General features: G+C 35.6%; 3 protein-coding genes across 5 annotated transcripts in view; 2 read left to right on the plus strand and 1 right to left on the minus strand.

Annotated features, from left to right (window-relative positions):
* Window positions 1-24,610, plus strand: part of LOC130815718 (uncharacterized) — a 102,186-nt gene that overhangs the window by 63,770 nt on the left and 13,806 nt on the right. The window lies entirely within an intron of this gene.
* LOC130814953 (uncharacterized) lies at window positions 318-7,129 on the minus strand. Its single transcript, XM_057681254.1, has 4 exons — window positions 6,815-7,129; window positions 3,285-3,407; window positions 980-1,099; window positions 318-876 (listed from the first exon to the last, which is right to left on the minus strand). Exons 1-4 carry the CDS (start codon window positions 6,849-6,851, stop codon window positions 803-805), a joined length of 354 nt encoding a protein of 117 aa, XP_057537237.1. The 5' UTR covers window positions 6,852-7,129; the 3' UTR covers window positions 318-802.
* Window positions 8,123-24,287, plus strand: LOC130814952 (ER lumen protein-retaining receptor A). Of its 3 annotated transcripts, none has more exons than XM_057681251.1 (7): window positions 8,123-8,525; window positions 9,252-11,471; window positions 19,831-20,096; window positions 21,477-21,592; window positions 23,456-23,529; window positions 23,615-23,678; window positions 23,777-24,144. In XM_057681251.1, the coding sequence occupies exons 3-7, from the start codon at window positions 19,926-19,928 to the stop codon at window positions 23,811-23,813; spliced, it is 462 nt and encodes a 153-aa protein (XP_057537234.1). In that variant the 5' UTR covers window positions 8,123-8,525; window positions 9,252-11,471; window positions 19,831-19,925; the 3' UTR covers window positions 23,814-24,144. The 3 variants fall into 3 exon arrangements, with proteins under 3 accessions (XP_057537234.1, XP_057537235.1, XP_057537233.1); XM_057681252.1 differs by having other exon boundaries at window positions 19,922-20,096; XM_057681250.1 differs by lacking the exons at window positions 8,123-8,525; window positions 9,252-11,471 and adding an exon at window positions 18,215-18,691 and having other exon boundaries at window positions 23,777-24,287.

The following is a 24,610-nucleotide window of genomic DNA, read 5'->3' on the forward strand; positions in this document are numbered from 1 at the left end:
GTTCGCAGTCTAACTGCGAACAGCTATTTTGTGTTTTTTGAACTGTTCGCAGTTACCAACTGCGAACAGCTCGTTTGTCTTTTATAGCTGTTCGCAGTTAGTAACTGCGAACAGCTCCAAAGCACAGCTTTGGGGTTCGGACGCTTACTTTTGGGAAATGTTTAGAATTTCGCTTATTTGATTAATTTTTTTTATTTTTTCGCCCAAATTTTTCTAAAATTCAGTACTTGCTGTGTAGTTTGTACGTCTTGATCTATACCAACATTCTTCCATAAAAAAAGAAAAAAAAAAAAACTGAACCAAAGTACACACTGAAAAGCACCATGAAATCCAGCATCCAATTAAAGACAGAATTTTTTGGCACTACTCAAAGGGGCCAAAAATGGCTCCAAATAATCGACCTCATAAGCATCTATGCTAACCAACTAAACGTAATCTTCATAACAGAAAGAAAGAAAACAAAACTAAAAATTGTATAAAACCAAAGACAAGTAGGGAAGCTTACGAATACGTCAGAAAGATGATCAAATTATACTGAACCTTTTACAACAACATTTCACATCTAATATTTGCAGAGCAATTGCAGCTTGTGGGAATCACCAGACTAATAAGCAATTAGTATGTTGTTCACCAGACAAAAACCATCTCGTCAGCAATCGGGTTGAGTCAATGAGCCTATTTCCAGAAAGATATATGGAAGAAAAAATGGTCGAGAAATCTCAGTAGCTCTACGCGAACAAAAACCACTACAGTACTTGCTTTACATTAATTTACACTTGTCAAACTTTTAACTTGAAGTTTCTCAAGAATCACTGTTGTCGCGGACCATGTTGGTTGGCTCACTCAGGACATAATTAGGCAGTTCATATTTTGCACCTGCATCCAAAAAGCAGTTCAAATATTTGAATGCAAGTGTAAAGGATGCTTTACATAGCCAAAAAAAACTAAATAATTAGAAATAATTATATGGGTAGAACACCTCTCTCATCATAGCAAACTGTCAGGTCAGGGTTCTGCACAATTATTCCAGCACTCTCGATGATTGTCTGCGCCATGTCCAGTTCACCTTCAGCGGCAGCATGGAGTGCATCCCAGATTTCTAGCAAGACAAAATTTATATTAACTTAACTATAAATACCATGCCATTAATAAATTGTACATCTGCCAATTTAAGGCCATGATGACCGAGAATTATGAGTTCGCCTAGTGGCCGAGGGTTTTCCCTTTCAACCTAGTTACAGGGGTTATTCTCACCACGGACAAGAAGAAATAATTCTCTCTTCCTTTTATCTTTAGGGATTCTCAGTAAACATCCATTACCCCGCTTACACACGAGTATGAAAAAAAGAAGGGAGATGAGGGGAGAGACATAACCATATATCTTGCCTACACCATAGCGCAAAACATTGGCCGCATTACCATATTGCGACTATATGGTAAAAGATTTTTGCGCTTACAACGGCAAAAATATAGGCCGAGACAACCGCAAAAACATCTGCGTCGACCATAAAAGTTGTTTGCGGCCATGACCGAAACTCCATTTTTGCTAAATGGCCAATACAAAATCAACAGCAAAAATTAGGGAAACTGAATGCTAAAAAAAAGATTTTCCATCTCATCAACTGCAAGTCCTGCCGACAGACCATAACGCGAGTGTAAACATTTGATTTTATCATAAAATTTATAATTTACAAGACATTAGCATAAAGGGTAACACAATCTGAGCATGGTGCTCAATTCTATGCAAACAGCAATACAAGGATAGACAACAATTAAACAATACTGCGATAGCAAAGTAAAAAGAGGTTAGCATTTGGATAGAAAAGTGACTCAACAGACTGATTCAAGAAAAAACAGATAACGGAAGAAACGGTGTGTATCCATGTATTCTCCAAGTCTGCCAGAAGAATATGTACAAGTTCACTGTCCACACTCTTCCCTAACAAGATCATACACCAACATATATCGAAAGAGGGTATAAGCAAATGTCTCCCATTGACCTGACTCACAGCACATCCATTCACTTTGCATGATTTTCAACTAAATCAGAAATCTAAAGATATCTCATGAAAATGTCTTGGCACAGACCAGAATACACATTAGTTGCAGTAAAAACATTTCACAAAATACAAAAAATTATAAAAAAAGTTGTACAATGAAGTCTTACCTAGGTGCATGCTATTTCATTAAAAAATTTATAAAGTTTCTCTCTCGTTCTTCCCTACCACAAATTTATTTTATATTTACGTCATTAGCTCTTCCAACTTCAACACCTGAAGGGATGAAGGAGCAGAGTGTACATGGTGAAGTTTGGTGGTCCTCCACGAGGATCAGCAATCTATGTTATTCATGTTGCTAACTGTATCTTTATTGCAGCACAGGCAACGCTCACCAATAGTTTTTAGAACCCAAAAGAAAAAGGATTCAACATACGGATTACCAGTATATACCCATCCCAAGCATCCTAAACATTGGCGTTTTTTGTCAGATTTTCTTTTGAGATCAGTCTGCAAGTTGCATCAAACCCATCAAGAGCTTCCTCCAGCTGATCCAAGTAATCCAAATCATCTCCTTCAAGGAATCTCCAAAATGAACTTTCCTCCCACAGTAGTCCCTTCCTATAGAGTAATGTTCATTAGGCCCTTGGAAGGTTTGTTAAAGGAAGGGGAAGTTTCACATTGCATTCAACAAACCTGACATTTATCACTTTATTTTTAATATCCTAGCCCCTAAGAGGTCAGTATCATATATTCTCGTGTAATTTTATCCTTTACAGTTTCCCTCATCTCCATCTTACTTCTCCAACCTTTGTTAATATTCTCTAAAAATAAGGTGGTCTTGAGGGAACTGATAAGAAACATACTTGATCATCATAAAAAATTTGGGCGGTGGGCCCTGTTCAATTTCATATTTTTCCAACAAGTTTGTATTTTTAAACACTTTAACATATATTGCGTGATTTAATATTGAGACCCCCAATTTTTTGGGGCCCTATGCAGTTGAACACGTTGAACATGATTAGAACCTCCCAAATGCTCCAAAATGTGGAAACTCTGGCTCAGTAAACCTAGTAAACAGAGATTTAAGATACCAGTGATCTTTAAAGGTTTGAGAGAGTAAGACCCACTGGTTAATACAAACTTGAAGCTGATAGAGGTGAAATCAAAGAGCCATACATATAAATTGCAGATATATGCAGCAGGACTTCCTAAGAGCAATAGATCTATATATACAATCGCTACGAAATTCCAACGCAGGGCATTGCAAGTTTGACAAACATTTACCTCTCCTGCCACCATAGTGAGGTGCAGTGTCCCAAAATTCCTCACGCATCTGAGTCAGTTGTGCTTTGGTAATTGCTTCAGTATGCCTCCATGGCTTTGGTTTCCGAATCCTTTTAGTGTTGTCTGCCCAGACATAAATAAAGATATGCCAATTCAAATGGCATTAGGAGCCAAGTGCCACAAGAATAGAAAATGCAGAAGGACATCAGCATAAATCAGTGAAAAGATTGCGACAAAAAATGCCATGAAAGCATTAAATTTATTCAGCTTATAAGAAATTAAAGGAGAAGGCAGGAACCGGAATAGCAATTTGAATCAGCATACTTACTGCAAAACAGAAATTACAAAATTCTCAAAAGAAAAAAAAAATCACCAAGCCAACTCATCACTAACAATTATGGGAAACACTATTAAGTTAGTACTTCGACATACTACAATTAGATCACCTTTTACATTTGTCTTCAACCATTCAACAGCCAGGAAGATAATTTATCCTCAATATTAAGATTTAAGATGAACAAAACCATGCCAAATAACATGAATCAATGGTGTCACTAAATACTAAAGTCATATAATAATGATATGTATCCTGCTACTTCTGCCAAAATATTACTAAAGAGAGAACGATCCAAAGATTATGTAGCATGCAATCATTTCAGCCACGTAATAAAATTCATCAACATCTGTAAGAAGTGAAATTGAATCAGAAAAGATATTCAGGCATTTACACCCTGAAATATGAGAACATCAATATGGAATTTGCATGAAGAATGAGAGGAAATAATTTTGCAAGGAAAAAGAATTATAATATCTGCAGCTGATGATTTAAACACAACGGCAGAACCAGCTGTGTCCCGCAGCTCATAATAGATAGTTGTTAACTTTGTGGTTTTTCCATGTCTTTTTAATGTGATCACTTGATAGATAAATCAATACTTTTACAAAAATAAATTTGATTTCATATATTTATATCTAAAATATTTGGTTTTCCCACAAGATTAACATAAGGGAATCTACTACATGGATTGATGAGCATTTTCACTTGAACAAATTCAAGGCATGAAAATAACTATCGAAGATGGCCTAATCTCTAAAACCAAAAAACCTCTATGCGCTTCCTCTTTATTTATTGAGAATGCTTGACCTTCAATTGCTTCAGATCAACAAAAACTGCAAACTACAACTAGGTCATTAATTCATTCAAATGCATTGTGTTTCTGTAATATGATCTAACTGGACATTCTTCCTTTCATGACAGGCTACAATAGCTAAGTTTCTCAACAAAATTGACAAGCGGAAAGTTTATCATGGATGCATAAAATTTGAGAAAAAAGAAAAATATAAACAACAAAGTAGATGAGATTTATGATGTATCAAATATCTCCAAGAACTAAAGAAAATGCCGATGTCCATGGTCATTGTGGCCTATATTTTGGTCAGTATAATCACGATACGGTAATGCAGACAACATTTTGCACCATGGTCATATCCTTATCCTTATATAAACTAGTAGACACCATTTCCTTATACAAGCGGAGTAAAGGCTAGAGTTCAAAACAAACAAGAATTAGAAAATTTAACAGTTAAACAAGTGCCTTAAGCTTACTCTTCCTCTAGCAAACTTATTACTTTGTATATATTCTTAATATCTATACAAGCATAATTATGTAGGAATCTCCATATTCAAGTTTAATAGCATTTACAAATTTAAATTGTGACAAAGGTTCAGGTTCTTAAAACTAATATATTTCTTTGTTTCAAACTCTACATAACATCAAGAATCCTATTACCCATTTGAGCACTCTCGAATTGTGAACCCTTACCTTATCGCCCACTCATCCATAAAAAAAACTTCGAAAAAAAGACCTCTATTTACTATTTCCTAAGGAATAAAATAAGTAAAATGACATAGTACATTGTTCTCATGATTTTTCAGACATCTAACAGTTGTATAGAATGAGTATTCCTCAAGATTGTCGAAATGTTACTTCCCTATTCAATAATTCTAGTTTGCTTGTATTAGGTAAAAATGTTTACAAATTTTATTACCTTTTACAAATTATTAACCGATTAGGATTGAATTCCATAAATCTACCTACTTAATTAGATACATGGGAAGAGTATAGAAATCTTCAAATCACACAGTATTGCAGGAAAATCATGTCAAATCCGTCTATGAGGTGTTGTAATGATTAAAACCTTAAAAGTCTAAGCCATTCGGATACTTCATCTCACGGATACCTCAAAAACATACGTCAAAATCCTAGACATGGACAGGAATAAGGGCACTTCACACCTAATTCATATCAAAAATACGAAAATTTTAGAAGTAAAATTAGCTGAGCCAAGCCATTTACTTGGACAAGCAAATTGTAATCTAAGTATGAGTAACATATAAGATACAGTCACATCAGCTGAATTTTCTTACTTTGAGGATATTTGATGTATCATAAATTTTAATAAGCAACCATTTTACATCACAAAAAGGAATTCTCCAATGCTAAAGCATGACTTCCTAAACAAATAAAGCAAGTGCCGCACGGAGTAGCAGACACGCACATGTGAGGTTATTTTCCAACACGCTACACTCATAAACCACAGCTACTCACCCTAAGATCTTATCATCCTCTACTTTAAATATGTAACCAACTTGTCAAAAAGGAATCACAGGTCAGTTTCTGAGAAAAATATGAACGAGTTGAAGTACACATGACAAAAATATTAATGCAAACCAGAAATGTCTCGAGAAGATCAAAGCAGTTACAATGTGAATAGAAAATTGAATAGCCAAACAGAACCCACAGTCATGACTCGTGAAGAAAAAACATTTGTTACCTCACATAATAAATGAACACGATTCCACAGACAGAAATCGTAATACTCCACAAAACAATACACGCAATCTCAACAATGATAAACACAACATCCAATTGTTCAGCGAAAATTTGAACTATCTACTTAACAATTTGGATGAAAGACAACCGATCACAACAATGCAAGTTCTTAATTACTTGGACCATTCACCAAAAAAATTTCTAGGGGATGAATATAATAGATAAAATTGATATTTTGTCTACATGGTTTTCCAGACATGAAACAGTTTTAGTATACTTAAAAAGTATACATCCAAACAAAGAAACCAGAACAACCATAAAATCATAGTACTAACCAAAGAAAATCAAATGGCTGAGCATTCAATGAAGAACAATGCATTCATAGCATAACCATACTAACCATCGATTCTAGTTAACCTCTTCAACAATAAAACTTCCAAAAAGTCATCAGAAATGCAAAATACGAAAGAAAAACGTTACAAAATCTGTTCAATTTTAGAAAGATGAACAATTTTCAGACATTAAATGAAAGCGTAGTTAAGCATCAACACAATTACATATCAATAATCAACAAAATCATTGATAAACACAATTTCAACTAATCCGACTAAATGTAGGATCAAAATCAACAACTAGAACAACAAATAGGCAATGAAAAACTTGTAAAATACAGAAGATAATAGAATTGAACCTCACCAGAAGCAGATTGAGGTCGGGAAACAAAGCAGCCCATGGCGGAAGAGGTAGAACAAAGAGAAGAATCAGAGACAAGAGACGCTATAAAGCGTTTCTCTCTCTAATCAGTTACGCAGAGAGAGATAAAAAAAGGAATCGAAAAGACAAAGAAGAAGAATGAAGAGAGAGAAAGAGGATATTTAAAGAGTGAATAAATTTCAGTTGGGAAGAGAATAGAGACTAGAGAATAGAGATGGATCGCCGTACTTCGCTGAGAGTCCATCGAATTTCAATTACTCTAATTTTTAGGACATTGTAGGACAGGACAGCCGGTATGATGGAGGACTCCTCTTTGTAATAATTAAATATAATTTTATTCCGCTATACTAGTTTTGTTCAAAAATAAATATTACTGATCTTTAAAACTCGTTATCTTTTTCATTTTAAAAAGGCTTGGTGTCAATTTCTAATGTAGGTCTACTTTAATTTGGAAAACTTTGCTACCCCCATCAGTATTTGAATGTTGATATTTTGTCGTATTGCCTTAATATACCTTTGTGAAATATTACTAGCCTTGAGGCTATTGCATATCATACCTCGTGGTATGTTATCATCGATAAATATATGAAAAAAAACATATTCATGCAAGATTTTGATAGATTCGTTTTAATATATATTTTCTAAATATCAACGTTTTAGAATTTTTAAAAATTACAATTAAAACTATTTGATTTTTAAGTTTGTATTTGAATTTGCACCAAAAGTTATTGGAAGATCAAATGAAAACAGAGGGATTATTATTACAGTTTTCTTTTATAAAAATGTTCTCACCACACATTTCGATACTCGTTTAATATTATTTACATAATTCAAAATATTCTATCATTTTTTAATCTTTGTGCAAAGTTCTTTTGTTGCAATCTAATAAGGAATTGAGGGAATAATTCATAGTATTGTTTTATGAATCTATCATCATAATCCCAAATAGTTTCGCCCTATGCAGGGTTTGGAAAGGATGAGAAAGAAAGCACCAATATCGTCATTACGAAATTTGAACCTAGGTTTATAAATTTGGACCTAAACTTAAAATTATACCCTAATGCAAAAGACCTAAGTCTAAATTTGTAACATTTAAGAAATTAATATTTTTAGAATCGAAATTTTTTAATAAATTTTAGAATGAGAATTATTTTAAATTGAGTCGGATAAATAATTTGTGGGCTAAGATAACAAAGAAATAGATTGGGCCTAAGGATATAGACCAAAGTTAACATAATAAAGTTTTTTTTTTTTTTTTAAATTACATTAACCTTATTTCTAAAACCTAAAACCGAAAATCAATTACCACCCTTTTCCCTTCTTCTATTCATTATCCCTCCAATTCCCCTAAATCCACTTTGGGTAAACAACCACGTTCTGAATTGCTAGAAGATATAGCCTATTCATCTTTTTCCCCATTTTTGTTCCTTCCGAATAGCAAGCTCATGGCTATCTCCATTTTGCCTGAGTCATCAAGAACACAGCTTATGACTCCTTCATTTTTTTTTGCCTACAAATCGATGAAATCAAAGACTCTATTTCCCTTTTGCTTTGCCATTAAAGAATTCATGAACATTGAAATCAAAGAGGCAGCAAGACAACCCAATAGCAGCCTCATTATTCTGATTTTTGTGCCGAAAATTCAAACCCAACAGCGGAATGTTTCTTCCACGGATTTGGTTTTCAAAAAAAAGTATAATAAATTCATTTCCTTGTGCTTTGGCTGCCGACATCAATGCATATAAGTTAGATTGATGTTACTTTCTACAATTACCAAATAGATATACTAATTTCATGCTTATTTCTTTTCTTTCTTTTTCTCTTTTCTTGTTCTATTTATGATTTTATCATGTTGTCTCACACCATTAGATTAAATAATTGATTAAAGAATAGTGTATATACTTGTTGAATCTAATTAGATGAATCTTGTGATGATTAGAGTTGGATTATAGGAATGTTGAGATGAAGGAGTTTTTATGAGGTATAATTGTAAAGATTAAATGTTAGATAATTGACATTCTTGAAATTGATTACTAAATTGTATTAGGTGTTGTTGAATTTTGGCTTAGATGTGTGAATTGGTCTTGATTGGAAAATTGGAGACCAGTAACATTGGGTAATGTGATATTCTTGAAAGAATTACTATATTCTTTAGGATTATTGATTTTGTGTATGAACGAACACTATTGCGTTTAATTATATGTATTATGGAGATGATGAGTATCTAGAAATCTTTAGAAGAATGTGAACAATTTTAAATTCTTTAAGATGTTTAGAAATGAACTTATGACATGAAATGTTGGAATGCTAGAATAAATTCTTGGTTAAACTTTAGCTTTAGGAAGAGATTTAATAAGTTATATGTTAGAATAGTAGCATTGAACGCCTTTTGGTGATGTTGTGATTTGTTATGCTTCAGGAGGCGTTATCATCGGGGAACCTTTCTAGTGATTGCGGAGAACCAAACTTAGCTCCTTGAAGCGTCTTTGTTGAGTAGTAACAGTCCCTTAAAGGGGTCTCGCCAGACTACATTTCTTGAAAATAAACTTTTTACTAAAGCTCGTTCTAAATTACAATTTGTTGAGACAAATGTTGTTATGATTGCTTATGTTGATATTATGATATGATCAATGGATCGGGCTTGCGAACTACCTTACTAGTGGAGTACTACCTACGGGCCTCTCCGCTCACTATAGCAAGAAGTTCTTCCATGATCTCCGGTTTTACTATTGGGACGACCCGCTTTTGTTCAAATCCTGTGTAGACGGCATGTTGCGCCGTTGCGTTCCTGAGGTTGAGGTACATTCTATCATGTAGCACTGTCATGACCTACCTTGCGGTGGACATACAGCTGCATCTAAGACTTCCTCTAAGATTCTTCAATGTGGATTTTATTGGCCCACGCTCTTTCGAGATGTGCAGGCCTATGTTAAGACTTGTGATCGTTGCCAACGAGTTGGCAACTTACCTAAGGCTAACGCTATGCCTATGGCCCCGATTTTAGCTGTTGATATTTTTGATGTGTGGGGCATCGATATTCAAGGTCCTTACCCTTCATCCTTTGGAAACAAATACATTTTGGTTGCTGTTGATTACGTTTCCAAGTGGGTGGAAGCCATAGCCACTAAGACTAATGATGGACGAGTTATGACCATGTTCTTTAAATAGGTCATATTTCCACGTTTTGGTTGCCCCCGCATAGTCATAAGTGACAATGGGACCCACTTCATCGAGCATAGGTTTGAGTCACTTCTTAGGAAGTATGGGGTGCTACATAGATTTTCTTTATCTTATCACCCCCAAACTAGTAGTCAAGTTGAAGTATCGAATAGGGAACTTAAGATCATCCTCCAGAAAATCGTACACAAATCCCGAAGGAACTGGTCTGACAGGCTTGATGACGCCCTTTGGGCGTATAGGACAACTTTTAAGACCCCCATAGGGACTACACCTTTTCGACTCATCTATGGGAATCACTGTCACCTTCCCGTAGAGCTGGAGCACAAGGCCCATTGGGTCGTCAAAACCCTCAACTTCGACCTCAAAGCCGCAAGTAGTAAAAGATTGCTTGACATTAATGAGCTTGATGAGATCCGTCTGGACACCTACAAGAGTGCCTTGCTATATAAAGAGAAAACCAAAAGATGGCATGATCAAAGGCTTATCAGGCGTGAATTCAAAGTAGGTGACCTGGTGCTAGTGTATAACTCCCGACTGAAATTCTTTGCTGAAAAGTTGAAATCAAAATGGTCAAGACTGTTTAAAGTGATTCGAGTTTTCCCTCATGGCCCTATTGAAGTTCAAGGGCCAACCAACACCTTTAAGGTGAGTGGTCACCGTGGTAAGCACTACTAGGTTGAGTCACGTCGAGCTACAAACGTTAAATAAGAGCTTTGCGGGAGGCAACCCGTACTCTTGTATAGTCTGCAATACCTTTCTCTTCCATTTTATTTTATTTACTTGTTTTTAGCTCTTTATACATTTTATTACTAAGTTCTACACAATGTCTTTTATTTTGTTTTAATCGAAAAATAAAATATATTCAAACAGGTGAAATAGGCAGTAGCAAAAGCCGACTCGGCTTTGGCTGAGGATGGAGAAAAATTCGACTCGGCTTTAGTCTCTGGAAAATGCAACCTTATATCTGCAATAAGGAAAAGTCAATGGGCAAAGCTAGGTCAAACGCCGTGTCGGCGTTTTCAGGACCCAATCCCAAAGCCGACTGGGCGAAAGTTTCTGGAAATAATGCCTCCAATATGTGAAAAGGAATAGTCAATGGGGCATGACTGGTCAACAACCGACTCAATTGTCTCTGAAACCGATCAAAAAGCCAACTCAGCTTTCTAAACTGTCGCACATTAGGGATTTATTTCTTCTACAGATTTGCTTTTCCTTATAAAAGACCCACATCCCACGCCCCATCTCTTCATTCCAATCCTCTCCATTCTCTCTCTTGCAATCCCCAACCTTATCCCCATCTCCATCTCCATCTCCATCTCCATCCTCATCTTCTTCAACCACATCACTATTAAAACAACATTGTGGGTTCACAAGTTTTTCAATTTGGGTTCGGTTGGACTTCACAAATTCTTGGAGTTTCTAGGATCCTAAGCAATCGACTACTTACATTAATTGGAAGGTTTAATCACTCTTATTCTCTATTTTCATTTGATTGTTGCACTTTCATAGATACAAATTGCTTGTTCTAGATTAGGGCTTTATTGTTCATCTTTGTTGTGGTGTTGGTTTTATTTGTGCATATTTGGTTGCAGTGCTAGCTGATTTCTATCTGTAGAGTCAAAATGAACAAACTTTTTAGAACCAAACGATCCAGGCAAGAGTCTTCCTTCTCCCAAAGGAGGGAAGAAAGACTCCCTTCACCACCATGGCCAACCGAGCCACAACGAGTCACCGGGGCTTCCTCAAGTGCTACTATGCACTGTAGACTAGACTCAAAGCAAACTAAGATCTTTAGGGAGCTTCGGAAAACAACCCTCCTACCCTATGACTGTCCTCGTGGGTATCATTTCATTCTTATTGCTTTGCACAACAGTCATACCTCCCTTTTTAGGGACAACCTGCACTGGGGATACCAACTTACTATCAGAGATAGGGTAGATGATCCTCGCATTCAGCAACTTCAAAGCTTCTTTCTTAACAACCTCCTTCATATTGGGATTGAGTCTCCTCTGTCACTCTATGGAATGAGCAACATCGGGCTCAAGGTTTATCCTATGGGTGCATATGGAGGGGATAATGCCCTTGATATTGTCGATGGTGTACCAAATGAATTTTCTATGTTTGCGAACAAGGTTGGCCAAACAGTCCAAATCGCTGCCATTGAGCTCACTGTTGACGATGATGGGATATGTAGAGTCATCACCCAAAAAAGCATATTTCAGATTAGAAGGGAGAGCTTTCAATTCTACCTCAGGAGGCGTGGAACTCTCCTTGTTCACTTTCAATGCCTGCTCGATTTCACGTACCTACAAAACCTCATTAAACAGCTCAAGATCAGTAACATAATCACTCTCAAAAGGGTCTTCCCATCCCAATACCTCTGCATTATCTCCCCCCCCAGTTTCTTCAAGAAAGGATTGTAGGGCATCGACCTTAAGGTCCCATTTAGACGTAAGAGGTATATCATCAAATATGTCAATTAGGTACATCGATTCGTTTGGGATTGGGGCACTTAAGACATCTCTTCTTGCAAATTCGACTTTTTCCTCCCCCACATTCATAACCAATTTACCTCTAGCTACATCAATCAGGTACTAGCGGTCGCAAGACATGGTCTCCCTAATATGATGGGGGTCTTAACATCCTCAGGTATGTCCATAATCACAAAGTCACAGCGTACTACAAGTTTATCAATCCTTAAAGCCACGTCAGACATGATTCCTCTAGGGTAGACAATACTATGGTCAACCAACTGTAATGTCATTCTAGTGGGAGTCAATTCATTCACATTGCGGAGCCTCTTATACATGGAGTAAGGCATTAGACTAACACTAGCACCTAGGTCACAAAAAGCTCTATCTACAGATATATCCCCAACAGTAACGGGAATACTAAAACTATCAGGGTTAGCTAGTTTAGGAGGTAGATTCCCAATCATGAAAGCGTTAACATTCACCTCCTTAGAGACCTGCACGATCTCATCTAGCTTCCTCCCATTAGAACAGAGAGTCTTAAAAAGTTTAGGACAGGCGGGTATCTTAGACATTGCATCTAAGAATGGAAGTTCAATATATATATTTTTCAACAAATTCAAAATTTCCCATATTTCTTTTCTAACTTAGCTCGCGCCAATTTTTGAGGAAAAGGCACATGCTTAATCAGAATGTCGGTGACCTTTGACCTTGATTTATCATGTTTCGCATTGGTCACGATGTCAGTAGCATCATTATCATTCAAAACTGTTTCATCACAACCACATTATCATTTACAACAGGTTCATCAACAACCACACGATCAGGAATAGCATCATTAGGTACTAGCTTTTCAGAAGAAACCTCCACGGGGGGGATCGGCTAGTTGCTTACCGCTTCGCGTGGTAACTGCATTCACGAACTGGTTGGGCTCCTTACCCTTGGGCTCTGACTGGCTTGGAAATTGATTTGGAGCGCGAGTGTTGATTTGCTGTGCTACCTGAGTTATTTGTGTCTCGAGAAATTTCATGTGTGAGACACTGTTCTGGATATGGATTCGCAATAAGTTTTTCAGTTCATCAACCTCAGACCTGAGACTAGGTTGGGCTGGTTGAGCGTATTGCTTGTATGGCGGTGGATGTTGGTATGGAGTTTGCTGATGCTGTGGGTTTAGCACATTCGTGGTTGAGTATGACAAATTAGGATGCTTAAAACCTGCACTATATCTATTAGCTGTGGGTCGCCAGAAGGTATACTGTACAAGGCATTTGCCTCCTCGTAAACTTGGGGGCAAGTGCTCGAACAGTGGCCTGGGACGCCACAAGTATCACATAAATTAGCAGCATTGTTAGAACTAGAGGAAGAGCTTACCATGCTTACCTTAGCCATCTGTTCAGTGAGATTGGCTATCTGTTTGGTGAGTGCTTTGATGGTCTCGGATTCAATATTATTACTTTGGGACACTGGGCCTTTCTCATTGCTCCATGAGAAATCATTTTTTGCCATGGTCTCGAAGAGTCTCAAGAGGTCATTTGGGAGTTTGGAGTCCATGTCACCGCCACATGCGGCGTTAATCGATGACTTGTGCTCATCGAACAATCCTCCATAGAAGGATTGGGCGAGCAACCAGTTGGGTATCTGATGGTGAGGACAGCTAAGTTGGAGGTCTTTAAACCTCTCCCATGCCTCGTAGAAAGATTCAGAAGGCCGCTGCTTGAAGGTCTGCAGTTGTGTCCGGATTTGAGAGGTCTTTCATGGGGGATAGAATTTGGCCAAAAAGCCATTGGCTAATTCTTCCCAAGTCCTATATATACCGGCAGGCTCGAATTTGAGCCAGAACTTAGCTTTATCCTTCAAGCTTAAGGGGAAAAGCCTCATACGTACCGTTTCCATGGACAAGTCCTTGGTGGTAATGGCGTCACACCTTTCTATGAAGTCGGCGATATGGTCATGAGGACTCTCATTAGCGTGACCACCAAATTGGTTCCTCTCAATCATTTGGATAAGATGAGGCTTCAATTCAAAGTTTTCTGTACCGAAATCGAGTTTGACGATACATGGTATGGAAGTTTGGGTGAGCGTGGGTGCACCCAATTGGCCAAATTGATTAGCATTGTTGGTCATTTGATCTTATTGTCGCCTTCACCGCCTTAGGCGTTCGACATTCAGTCTACGGGCAGTAGCTTCGATCTCTTGGTCGAATTGCTCTAGAGATCGAGCTCTTCTATGCATTCAAAAAACTCAAACACAAAGGGGTCAAGGAGAGGGGACAACAAGCAAGTGACAAGTAGATCAATCAACAAAACAAAGGGATTACACGTCGCCTCCCCGGCAACGGCGCCAAAAACTTGATAGGTGCAAATTTTAATAACCGTAAGCGCATGGTTGACGTGTAGCTCCGGGTCGAACACAAGGAGGCGAGTCAATCAAATTGGTTGTTTCATGACTACAAGACACAGATCAAGAAAACAATATGGTCGGGGAAACTAATACTACGATGGAAAAACTGAAACCAAAACAATAACTTGTATGAAGATAACAATGATGCAACAAACTCTAGGGTGTCGCGCATCACCTCTCATGATTGTATGAATTGAGTCATTGGCATAATTAAATGTGATCTAATTAATCTCAAGCTTCCTCTCTATTGATTAATATCGATGTAAGACCAAACTAGTGTTAATCCTCAAACTTCCGTTTTATTGGCTAAACTAGTAGGAATTTAACCCAAATATCTCAATCCTAAATTAATCATAATCTCAAACTTCCGTTTTATTGAAAAGGTTAATAAAGATGTTTAAATCGATATTCATTTAGCGTAGATTTAATTATAGACCCAAATTCACACAATCAATCGATACAATGTCATCCCATGCTTCGAATTAGGGATTATACCTTAACCCTAGAGAAAAAGATTACTCACTAAACATGATAGTAAATATGTAATTCATAATGAATGATGGCATAGGAGAAATACTAAACATAAAACGATGTATAATTTCAATGCAAGAGATAAATGACAAAGCAATTAACAGAGAAAACTTACTAATTACGAAGAGCGATAATGTAAATTGCAAGAGGAATTCATGTAACAAGGTTTTTGCAACCAATACTTCCAGGAAAAATAAATCTTTGCATAAATTAATTAAAAACTACACTAGAATAAACTTAATTTCTCCCAAATAACTAACTATTTATATTATCTACTAAAAAAACGTAACTGTTGAACAGTAAGGGGAAAACGCCGACTTGGTGGTCAAGGACCTCAGCAGAAAGCCGAGTCGACTTTTGATGAAGCAAAGCAGTGATTTTTCCAGAACCTACCATCGAGTCGGCAGTCACTTTTCTTCCATAAAAGCCGAGTCGGCTTTTGTCACTGCCAATATTGTTATTTTCCAGAACATTAAGCCGACTCGGCGGTGGCTTGGTCTCCTTGGGAAGCTGAGTCGACTTTACTCTCTGCCCATGATCCTTGTATCCAGATGCTAAAGACGACTAGACTTTACTTTGAAGGCTTCTCAAAGCCGAGTAGGCTTTCCTTTGGGGCTTGGGATTTCATATGTAGGATCGCTTTGCGGCCTCTTTCATTCATTCTTTGACTCGTGAGCATCGATCTCCTTCTCACAGTGCCCTGTAATTGTAAGAGCCACAATTCTTGCACAAATATATCCCAAAATCATCAAAATATACCCAATTACTCCTAAAGGATCAAAATATTACAAACTGGAGTAAATAGACTAGAAATAATCCTAAACCACCACTAAACTTCATCAAAGGAGCATAAAAATAGACGCAATAAGCGCAAATAATTGCACTTATCATTGAGGAACATTGTCCCCTGCTCCCTGTCTTTGAGGCGAGTTGTCATTCAGATATTGACTAGCTTCACCCGAGAACGACATAGCCTTAGAGCTATGGAGCACCTCTCAAACTATACTCCCTGTGCGCACAAAGATCTAGGAAACTGATGTTGCTTTTAAATCTTTTATTTTGATTTCATGTTTGTTTTGTTTTGGATTGCTTCTGCTCATTCAGTTTCATCCAACTCCCTGTTGTTTCCATCTTTTAGATTATTTACAGATCGGTACCGACCGGGAACGATGGGATAGCGGAGGTGATTAGAGTAATCTTGGAAGACAGATTGTATTTAAGTATGTATAGAAGTTGTAGAGTCTGTATCGAGTTTTAGTAATTATGTTGTAGTTGGTTATGTTGACTATTTTGGATTTCTATGGTTAGTTTATGATTACTTGGGACCTTGGTTTAGATTTTTGGATTTAAGATTAATTGTTACAGTTATGTTTTAGACCTCGTGATCCTTCCCACGAGTTATGGTTTGAGATTTGAGTTCTTTGGGCAAGTAAACCCCGTGATAACCTGTTTTACTTAGTCAACGGTAAGCCGGATTTTTACGGAATTGAATCAATAGGATCTAATTCCAAAAGAAGACCCTAACCTTCGAATTAGAGTCAAATTTTTGACTCTAGACCTATTGGATCCAATGCCATAATCATGTCTAGTTCAAGCAATAATCATGGGCGTGTTTAGACCCGGGCTGCCATGGGCCACGACCCGAGTCATAAAAAATAAAATAGTATGTTAAACTGATGTTCAGTGTTCGAACCCATGACCTTTTTTGCGCTTTGACAAAGATGTTTCCAGCTAATTACACCATACCAATTCATTTTTCTTTAATACTTATTACATTTGTCATTACTTTCCTTGGTTACATGATCATTTTTATTTATTTTCTCTCACACAATGAAAGGTCATATAATATTGGCCCAAGTAATAATTTTTTTTTATTTACCCCTGCCTATAATTGACCATACCTATTCATTCATCCCAATGGGCAATTATTGAGAAAAACTTAGCCCGGGCAAAAATTAAGAAATAGAGTAACTCTTGTGGACACGGTCACACTGTTTTACGAAAAACAAATCTTAATAAGAAGATCAATAAAATTAGTGTTATGAGTAATATTTAATTAAGTGATAATATTAACATTGAGACTATGTTTCACCACATTATACAATTAAAAGTGAATATTAAAATATGAAAATAAATTTTAAAATTATTTTAATTAGTCTATTTAGTCCAATTTTATATTTGTGCAAGACCTTAGAAACACAAAGTATCAGACTAGAGTGTTCATTCAGATCATTGAGTTAATTTCACATTATGTATTAAATCATATATTTACATTAATTTTTACACATTATGATTATGACTATGATGAATTCATTTGAAGTCGATCATGTTAAATTCGAATCAGCTATTCTTGTGAGAGACCGTCTCTCGAAAAGACGACCTCAAAACAAGAACTTTATATTTTTATTTTCTCTTTAATCATGTATTTTTAAGCTATTTAACCATATATGTTATAGGTGACTATCTCTCATAATAATTTGTATTACATGGAGGAAATATCGAATTTTTGAAAAAGCTGAGCGAAAAAAAAAATGAATTCAATAACCGAAAAATCAAACTATTTCAAAAACTGAGCGTGAAACTCCCAGACCTAAGGTTTGGGGCTGTTCGCAGTTAATAACTGCGAACAGGTCAAAAAAGACAAAATAGCTGTTCGCAGTTACTAACTGCGAACAACAAATTTTTTTTTTTTTTGGTGTCAAATAGCTGTTCGCAGTTACTAACTGGGAACAGCTATTTTGTCTTTTTGCTGTTCGCAGTTAGTAATTGCGAACAACTATTTTGTCTTTTTTGACTTGTTCGCAGTTAGTAACTGCGAACAGCCCCAAACCTTAAGTCTGGGAGTTTCACGCTCAGTTTTTGTAATAGTTTGATATTTTGGTTATTGGATTCATTTTATTTTTTTTCGCTCAGCTTTTTCAAAATTTCGGAAATATCAACTCGAGTAAGCCCAACCCATCTCCATCCTCCAATCCACCGAAAAGAAACCCAACAACGTGGAAGCAACTTCTACACTCTGTAATCGCCACGTCATTTCTTCGTTTCCTTCTTTCTTTCGATTCCAATTATAATATTCAACCATTTCTCCGACTCTCCACGTTTTTCATCCTTTCTAAACAATCTCATTTTTTCAGGAGTTTCTACTTCTTCCATTTTCTTCACTGTTTTTCAGTCAGCATATTAACCATGAATATCTTCAGACTTGCTGGCGATATGACTCATTTGATCAGCATTCTTGTCTTACTCCTCAAAATTTATGCTACTAAATCATGTTCAGGTCTTTTTTCGATTTTCACTTTTGTCGTCATTTTCAATTTTTTTTGTTTTAGTTGTAATTCAAATTTGGAAGCATTGTATTTGTTTTTATGGTTATAGAAATTATCAAGCATTAGACGAATTTATTTTCAGGATTAATGGTCCGACTTTGTTTTTAGTAATGATTTTTGATAATTAGGGTTTACTAGAGTTGAAATGATTGTGTTGTTGAATTTTGAATTTTGAAATTTTTTACTTTCATTCTTCTTGTAATTGATAGAATATGGTAAATTGGTTTTGATGAAATGGAAGAACATAGAGAATTAGGAACAAAACAGAAACAAACTCTGTTGAATTATTGTTATTAGACTAAAACAAAAGTACAAAGAGGAGTCCTATATATAGGAAACTAAAAAGACAAAACAATTAACTAACTAACCAAGGTTAAGGGGGATATTATGACTAACCATTAGTTAGATAAAAAAAGAAACTAAATGATACAAAATAAAGCAGCAGCAAGGTAGTATCAACGCACGTCTGGAGCATACTGCATATCTTCATCAGTAATTGACTGCATTGACTTAGTATTAAAATTTATTATGACACTATTGATTAGCTGTGAATTTTTTTTTTTAGTAGTGATTAGCAGTGAATTAAGTCCATGATGATTGGAATTTTGGAATTTAGTTTTAATTTAAGGTCTTAATAAGTTCTGTTGGCTTTGCTCTGGTGGATTTAAAATCATACATGTAGTGGATAAGAGAAAACAGTTGATTGTGCAAGAAAATTTTTATTGTAGGAGTTTCCTGTTATTAAGAGAGAATACCTTCTCTCTTCCTAATGCACATTCATACAAAATCTTTTTTTTTACTGGCTAAGTGGCTACTCAGAGATGTTGAGTAAGAAAATTACGCAGAGTGGAAATGATAGATTAGAAGTCTACTATATGGTAGCAGGCAATTAATTGTAGTGATTTCAATTCCATATTGAGTTCACTGTTCCAGTTTAGTGATATTAGGCATTGCTTATAACTTCCTTCCTGACAAAAAAGGATATATTTATGAATACGAGGACAGTTTCCTGAAATTTCTATTGGTGCATGATGCCTTTATTTATCACTGTGGACATTATGTGAAAGTTTGTTGGGATCTTTGTTTCCAGGCATTTCTCTGAAGACACAAGAGCTGTATGCGCTAGTATTCTTGGCTCGTTACCTTGATCTATTTACTGATTTCATATCATTATATAACAGTGCCATGAAGATTGTGTTCATTTTGAGCTCTTTGGCTATTGTTTGGTGTATGAGGATGCACCCTATTATCAAGCGTTCCTATGACAAAGTTGTGGACACATTTCGTCATTACTTTCTTGTCCTTGGATGCTTTGTTTTGGCACTGCTAATTCATGAGAAGTTCACTGTGCAAGAGGTAAGGCTGGGGTTACTAACATAAAAATATTATTGTCATCTTATTTTGAATTTTTTGTTTGTAAACATGTTGGCTTCTTCAATCTGGACATAAATATGATATTGATGTGCTGTTGTTCCCTTAGAAAAACCTTAGTTATCCATGCTTACGACTTTACGGTTTGTTATCATAATCTCATCTCATGTTTCTGGGGTTGCACAAACTAATACTATCTTAAGCTTTGCTGAGATGTCTTCATTTATGAGTTGCTCATTTTTGTTCCTGAAAGTGGATTTAGTGGCATAGTTTTATGTATTAATGTGACCATGTAAATTCACAATTTTTGGAAGAAATGTTCGTCTCAGTTGTTCCTCTGATATTCTTGTACCTTAAGAGTAGATATATGGTATCAGTTGACCTCCACCGCACACATATGTCATGGATTCATGATTACCGACCAATTAGACCTGTGCGGGTTTTTAAAGGATGTTAAAAGCATCTTCTTCCATAACATTAGAGTTTACCTAGTTGATGCTTTTGGAAGAGGTCTAGAATAGTTTTTCCCATCTTGATTCTCATTTTAATGAGTTTCTATTCAAAAAACTATTGAACTCAAGAGAAATTTGATGTTGGTTCTCCTTAAGTTTTCCATTTATTCTTTATTCATATCTTCTTGATATTTTTGGTTCCATAACATGTTTTATAGACATTCCCATGTTTGTGTTTCATGATCTTCATTTTCCTTGTTGTTCAAACTTGTTTCTTTTATTTAATTAACCATCAAGTATTACATATCTTTACAGGTAATCAATGACCTTGAAATTCTTCTCCCAAGCTACTATTTAGATTTTAGCATAAATCTATTGGAAATTTGTTGCAACTGATTAGCAAAATGTTTTGTTCTGAGTTCTAGTATTCCTATTAGTGTTTAGCTTTTACCTATTTTTTATGTAGTAGATGGAGAAAAAGAATGTTTCTCATTGGTATGTCATTCTTGATTCTTTTTCTTCGGTAGTAAATTATACTTTAAAAAGGGCAGATGTTTGTATTTTATTTGTTATGGAGATCTCTCTTTAGGGCTCAATTCGTCCTTTTTTGGTGAACTGAAATTTCTAATGCTGAAGGGAATATTTTTACTTCTTGAAATTGATTTTTTCCGAACTTCTTTTTATTTTTCTTCTTTTCTTTTAATGATTTTTGCTGAACTTGGTTTACATATTGACTGAATTTTATGGGGTTTACCAATTTTGACAATATTAAACTTATCTTTTACATAGTAGATGATTTTAAGGTGAAGAGTACATGGCCCAAGTAATATGTCTTGGTCTTTACTCTTGATACATTTGTTGACACATCCAATTTCATTCATTCAGCTCAGTTGGTAAAATTTACTTTTCACAGGTTTTTTGGGCGTTTTCTATATACCTGGAAGCTGTTGCTATTCTACCCCAACTTGTCTTGCTACAAAGAAGTGGAAATGTTGACAACTTGGCGGCACAATATGTTTTCTTCCTTGGGTATGTCATAACTTTATCTCATTTAGTACTTGTCAGTATACCTTTAGTGTAAACACCGAATTGGTGACCATGGACATATCTTGAAAAGTGAATACTAACTAATTTAAGACATGTTTGCAACAAGGAATAATCAAGAACTGTGACTGTTTAAGATTATAAACCAAGGTGACTCGTGTACCAATTGCCAACCTAGAACATTTTCCATTATACTACACACTATCTGTGCCTGCTCTCAATTCACTTTAGCTGTTAGAATTTATAAGTTTTATATGCCATAAGTTGATTATTATTTCATCTATTCTGTTCTGCCCTTTCGAGGGCCTTTTCCCTTCTTCATAAACCTTCTTTAATCATCCATAGCAATATTTTTGTCATTTTTTTCGAGTATGCTTCAATTTTGTTCTTTGTAGGATGGGGAAAGGATAATTATTGTTTTACATTGTATGATGCTTTAGATGAGGTAATATAATAAGAATGTTTTCCTCTTTTAACTAGAGATATTTGCATATGCTTGATTTTAAAGGCAAAGCAACTAAAACTTTTGACGAGATGTCATGAAGGCTTGTAAATTGATTACTATAAAGCTTATATCAGTTGTTTTATGGGCAAAGTTCATTTAAGCTTTATAAGTACATATATTCTATGTTATACATTCGGCATGATCAAAGACTTCAATGACAAATAAAATTTTGTTTATCCAATGTTAAGTAGTTTCCATCTTGTATAAGAACATTGATAGCAATTTTATAGGAATGTGTCACGAGAAAAGTTTGACTTTTTAAATTGTATGCTCAAATGTGAAAATTAGACTTTAACTAGTCCTCTTTGCCACATGAATATAGGGTGGGAAACATTTTACCAAATAATTAGTTCAGCTCGACCAACGGCAAATTGTGTCTTTTGTTGAAGCCTGGTAATCACTACATAGACAAACAAGTAATACCAATATTGTTCATCCCTAGTGGCCTAATTTTTTGTATGATAGAATCCCTGCAGTTCTTCTCTTTAGATGCCATGGTTCATCCCCTAGTTTGACATTTTAGATGCTCATGTATCTTGCATAACGAGTTATAGGAATATATGTTGTTATTTGCTGTGCACATATGAAGCTGTCTTACATTGATGAAACCAAAACAAAATCACCAACTTATAAGCTTGAATAGGGTCATACACTCTGACTTTGATCTTATTGTTGGGTAAGTGAGAGGATGAAAAAAAGAATTTTTTTTATGAAAAATAGAAAGTCACATAATGAGCCTTTTCAATTCGAAAAATAGAAAGTAAACAAGAGATACAGTCCAAAACTTGGTAGATGAGCATGAAAAGGAAACAAAATTTCTTGGGTTCAGCACTATTGTGCAATTGACCTAATTTTCATTTTGAAAAGGCTCTTCACACTTGGATCTTGAAATTAGATCTTGAAATAAGCATGAATTTTGACTACCTTGTTGAACAAAAGGGGCTTTGTAAGTTGTAATGGGTAGGAATTATGTTTTCTATTGTACTTGTCAAATGAAAGAAGTCCCAGCTGCATGGTTCTAAAATGCTAACGTCCTATATACTCCAAAATTTCAAGTGTGCTCCTCCTATATCTGGATTCTGTTAGTTCACTTAATGTTGAGCATAACAATACCCGTGTCCTATTGAGTTTGCTCGATCTCTTTAAACACTGTCACTTGGGTTCTGGGGAAATGAAATAGGACAAACTCAATTGGACGGAGGTAGTACACCAAAAGGTCCTCCGTTAGGCAATTTTTTTCCAGAGAGCATACAGTATCTTAATGTAGGAATAAGACTCAAACATGTGGTATGTGAGCTTTTGTTGGATTGAGATAGGTGATCTTTCATTGTTTTGTTTTCCAGGGCATATAGGGCATTCTACATCCTCAATTGGATTTATCGCTACTTTACTGAGCCATATTTCAGACGGTGGATAGGTAAACAATTATTGCTTTTTAAACAAAATAGATACTGCCGTCACAATGAATGAATATCTAACTTAATATTCTGTGTCGCGACCAGCATGCGTCTCTGGTCTTGTCCAGACTGCCCTTTATGCAGATTTCTTTTACTACTATTTTATCAGGTAAAGAACATTTAATTTTGTGCACTAAAGCTGTTTGTTTACCCCTTCGGAATTTATGAAATTGACGGAGCTACCCCTCTCACCCTCTACTTTCTCAGCTGGAAAAACAATTCAAAGCTGCAGTTGCCTGCTTGAGCTGTACTACTGGAAGAAGCAGATGCGATGTCGAAGGACACGATTTACTGGGCACAATAGCCATTCGTGTTTGTGCTGAACACTAGTCTCTACGAAACTCTTTTCTTACGTACATCGTATCAAACATGATTGATATTTCAGGATTCATGGCCTCATTTGCTATGACTCATCTATCAGTAATAATATGTAAAAAAATATAGGATGGTATATCTCACATTGAAAATATGGAGATGTTGTCAAATGCACGAGTTAGGATCTTGATTTGTACACATTATCTTATTAGTAACTTCATTTTTTTGTCCACTGTAATTTGGAAACTCCCTCTTTATATTTCTCTAATTAGCAAGTCCCTAAGGCTTGACCCTCAACCCCTCAAAAGAGCACGCACTTAAGGAAGCTAGTAATGTGTTTTCTGTTAATTTTGATTTAATGTCGAACAATTCACTTATTAGGTAAACCGTCATTTCATGTGGTGAACTATTATTTCTTTTTTATTTGTCATCACTCTATTATATTTTTACCATTGGTAGTAATATATTTTTAATTTTCTATTTTAAAAATCTTAGATTTCTTAGTTTTGACTTTTAATTTTTCATAAATATTGACTCAATAAGTACTGTAAACATAAGTTTTTAAATATGAAATGAATGGATAATTTTTAGTCTAGATTTAAACGGCTATGTAGAAGTATTAAAGTCTACTCTTATTCTTTTTTAAAGATGTATGTAGAAGATATTCCTTTAGGAAATCAAAATGTTAACATTGTAGAAACACATCAAGTGTTGATTGTATGTAAA

Source organism: Amaranthus tricolor, chromosome 6, assembly GCF_026212465.1.
Source record: "Amaranthus tricolor cultivar Red isolate AtriRed21 chromosome 6, ASM2621246v1, whole genome shotgun sequence".
Taxonomy (NCBI): domain Eukaryota; kingdom Viridiplantae; phylum Streptophyta; class Magnoliopsida; order Caryophyllales; family Amaranthaceae; genus Amaranthus; species Amaranthus tricolor.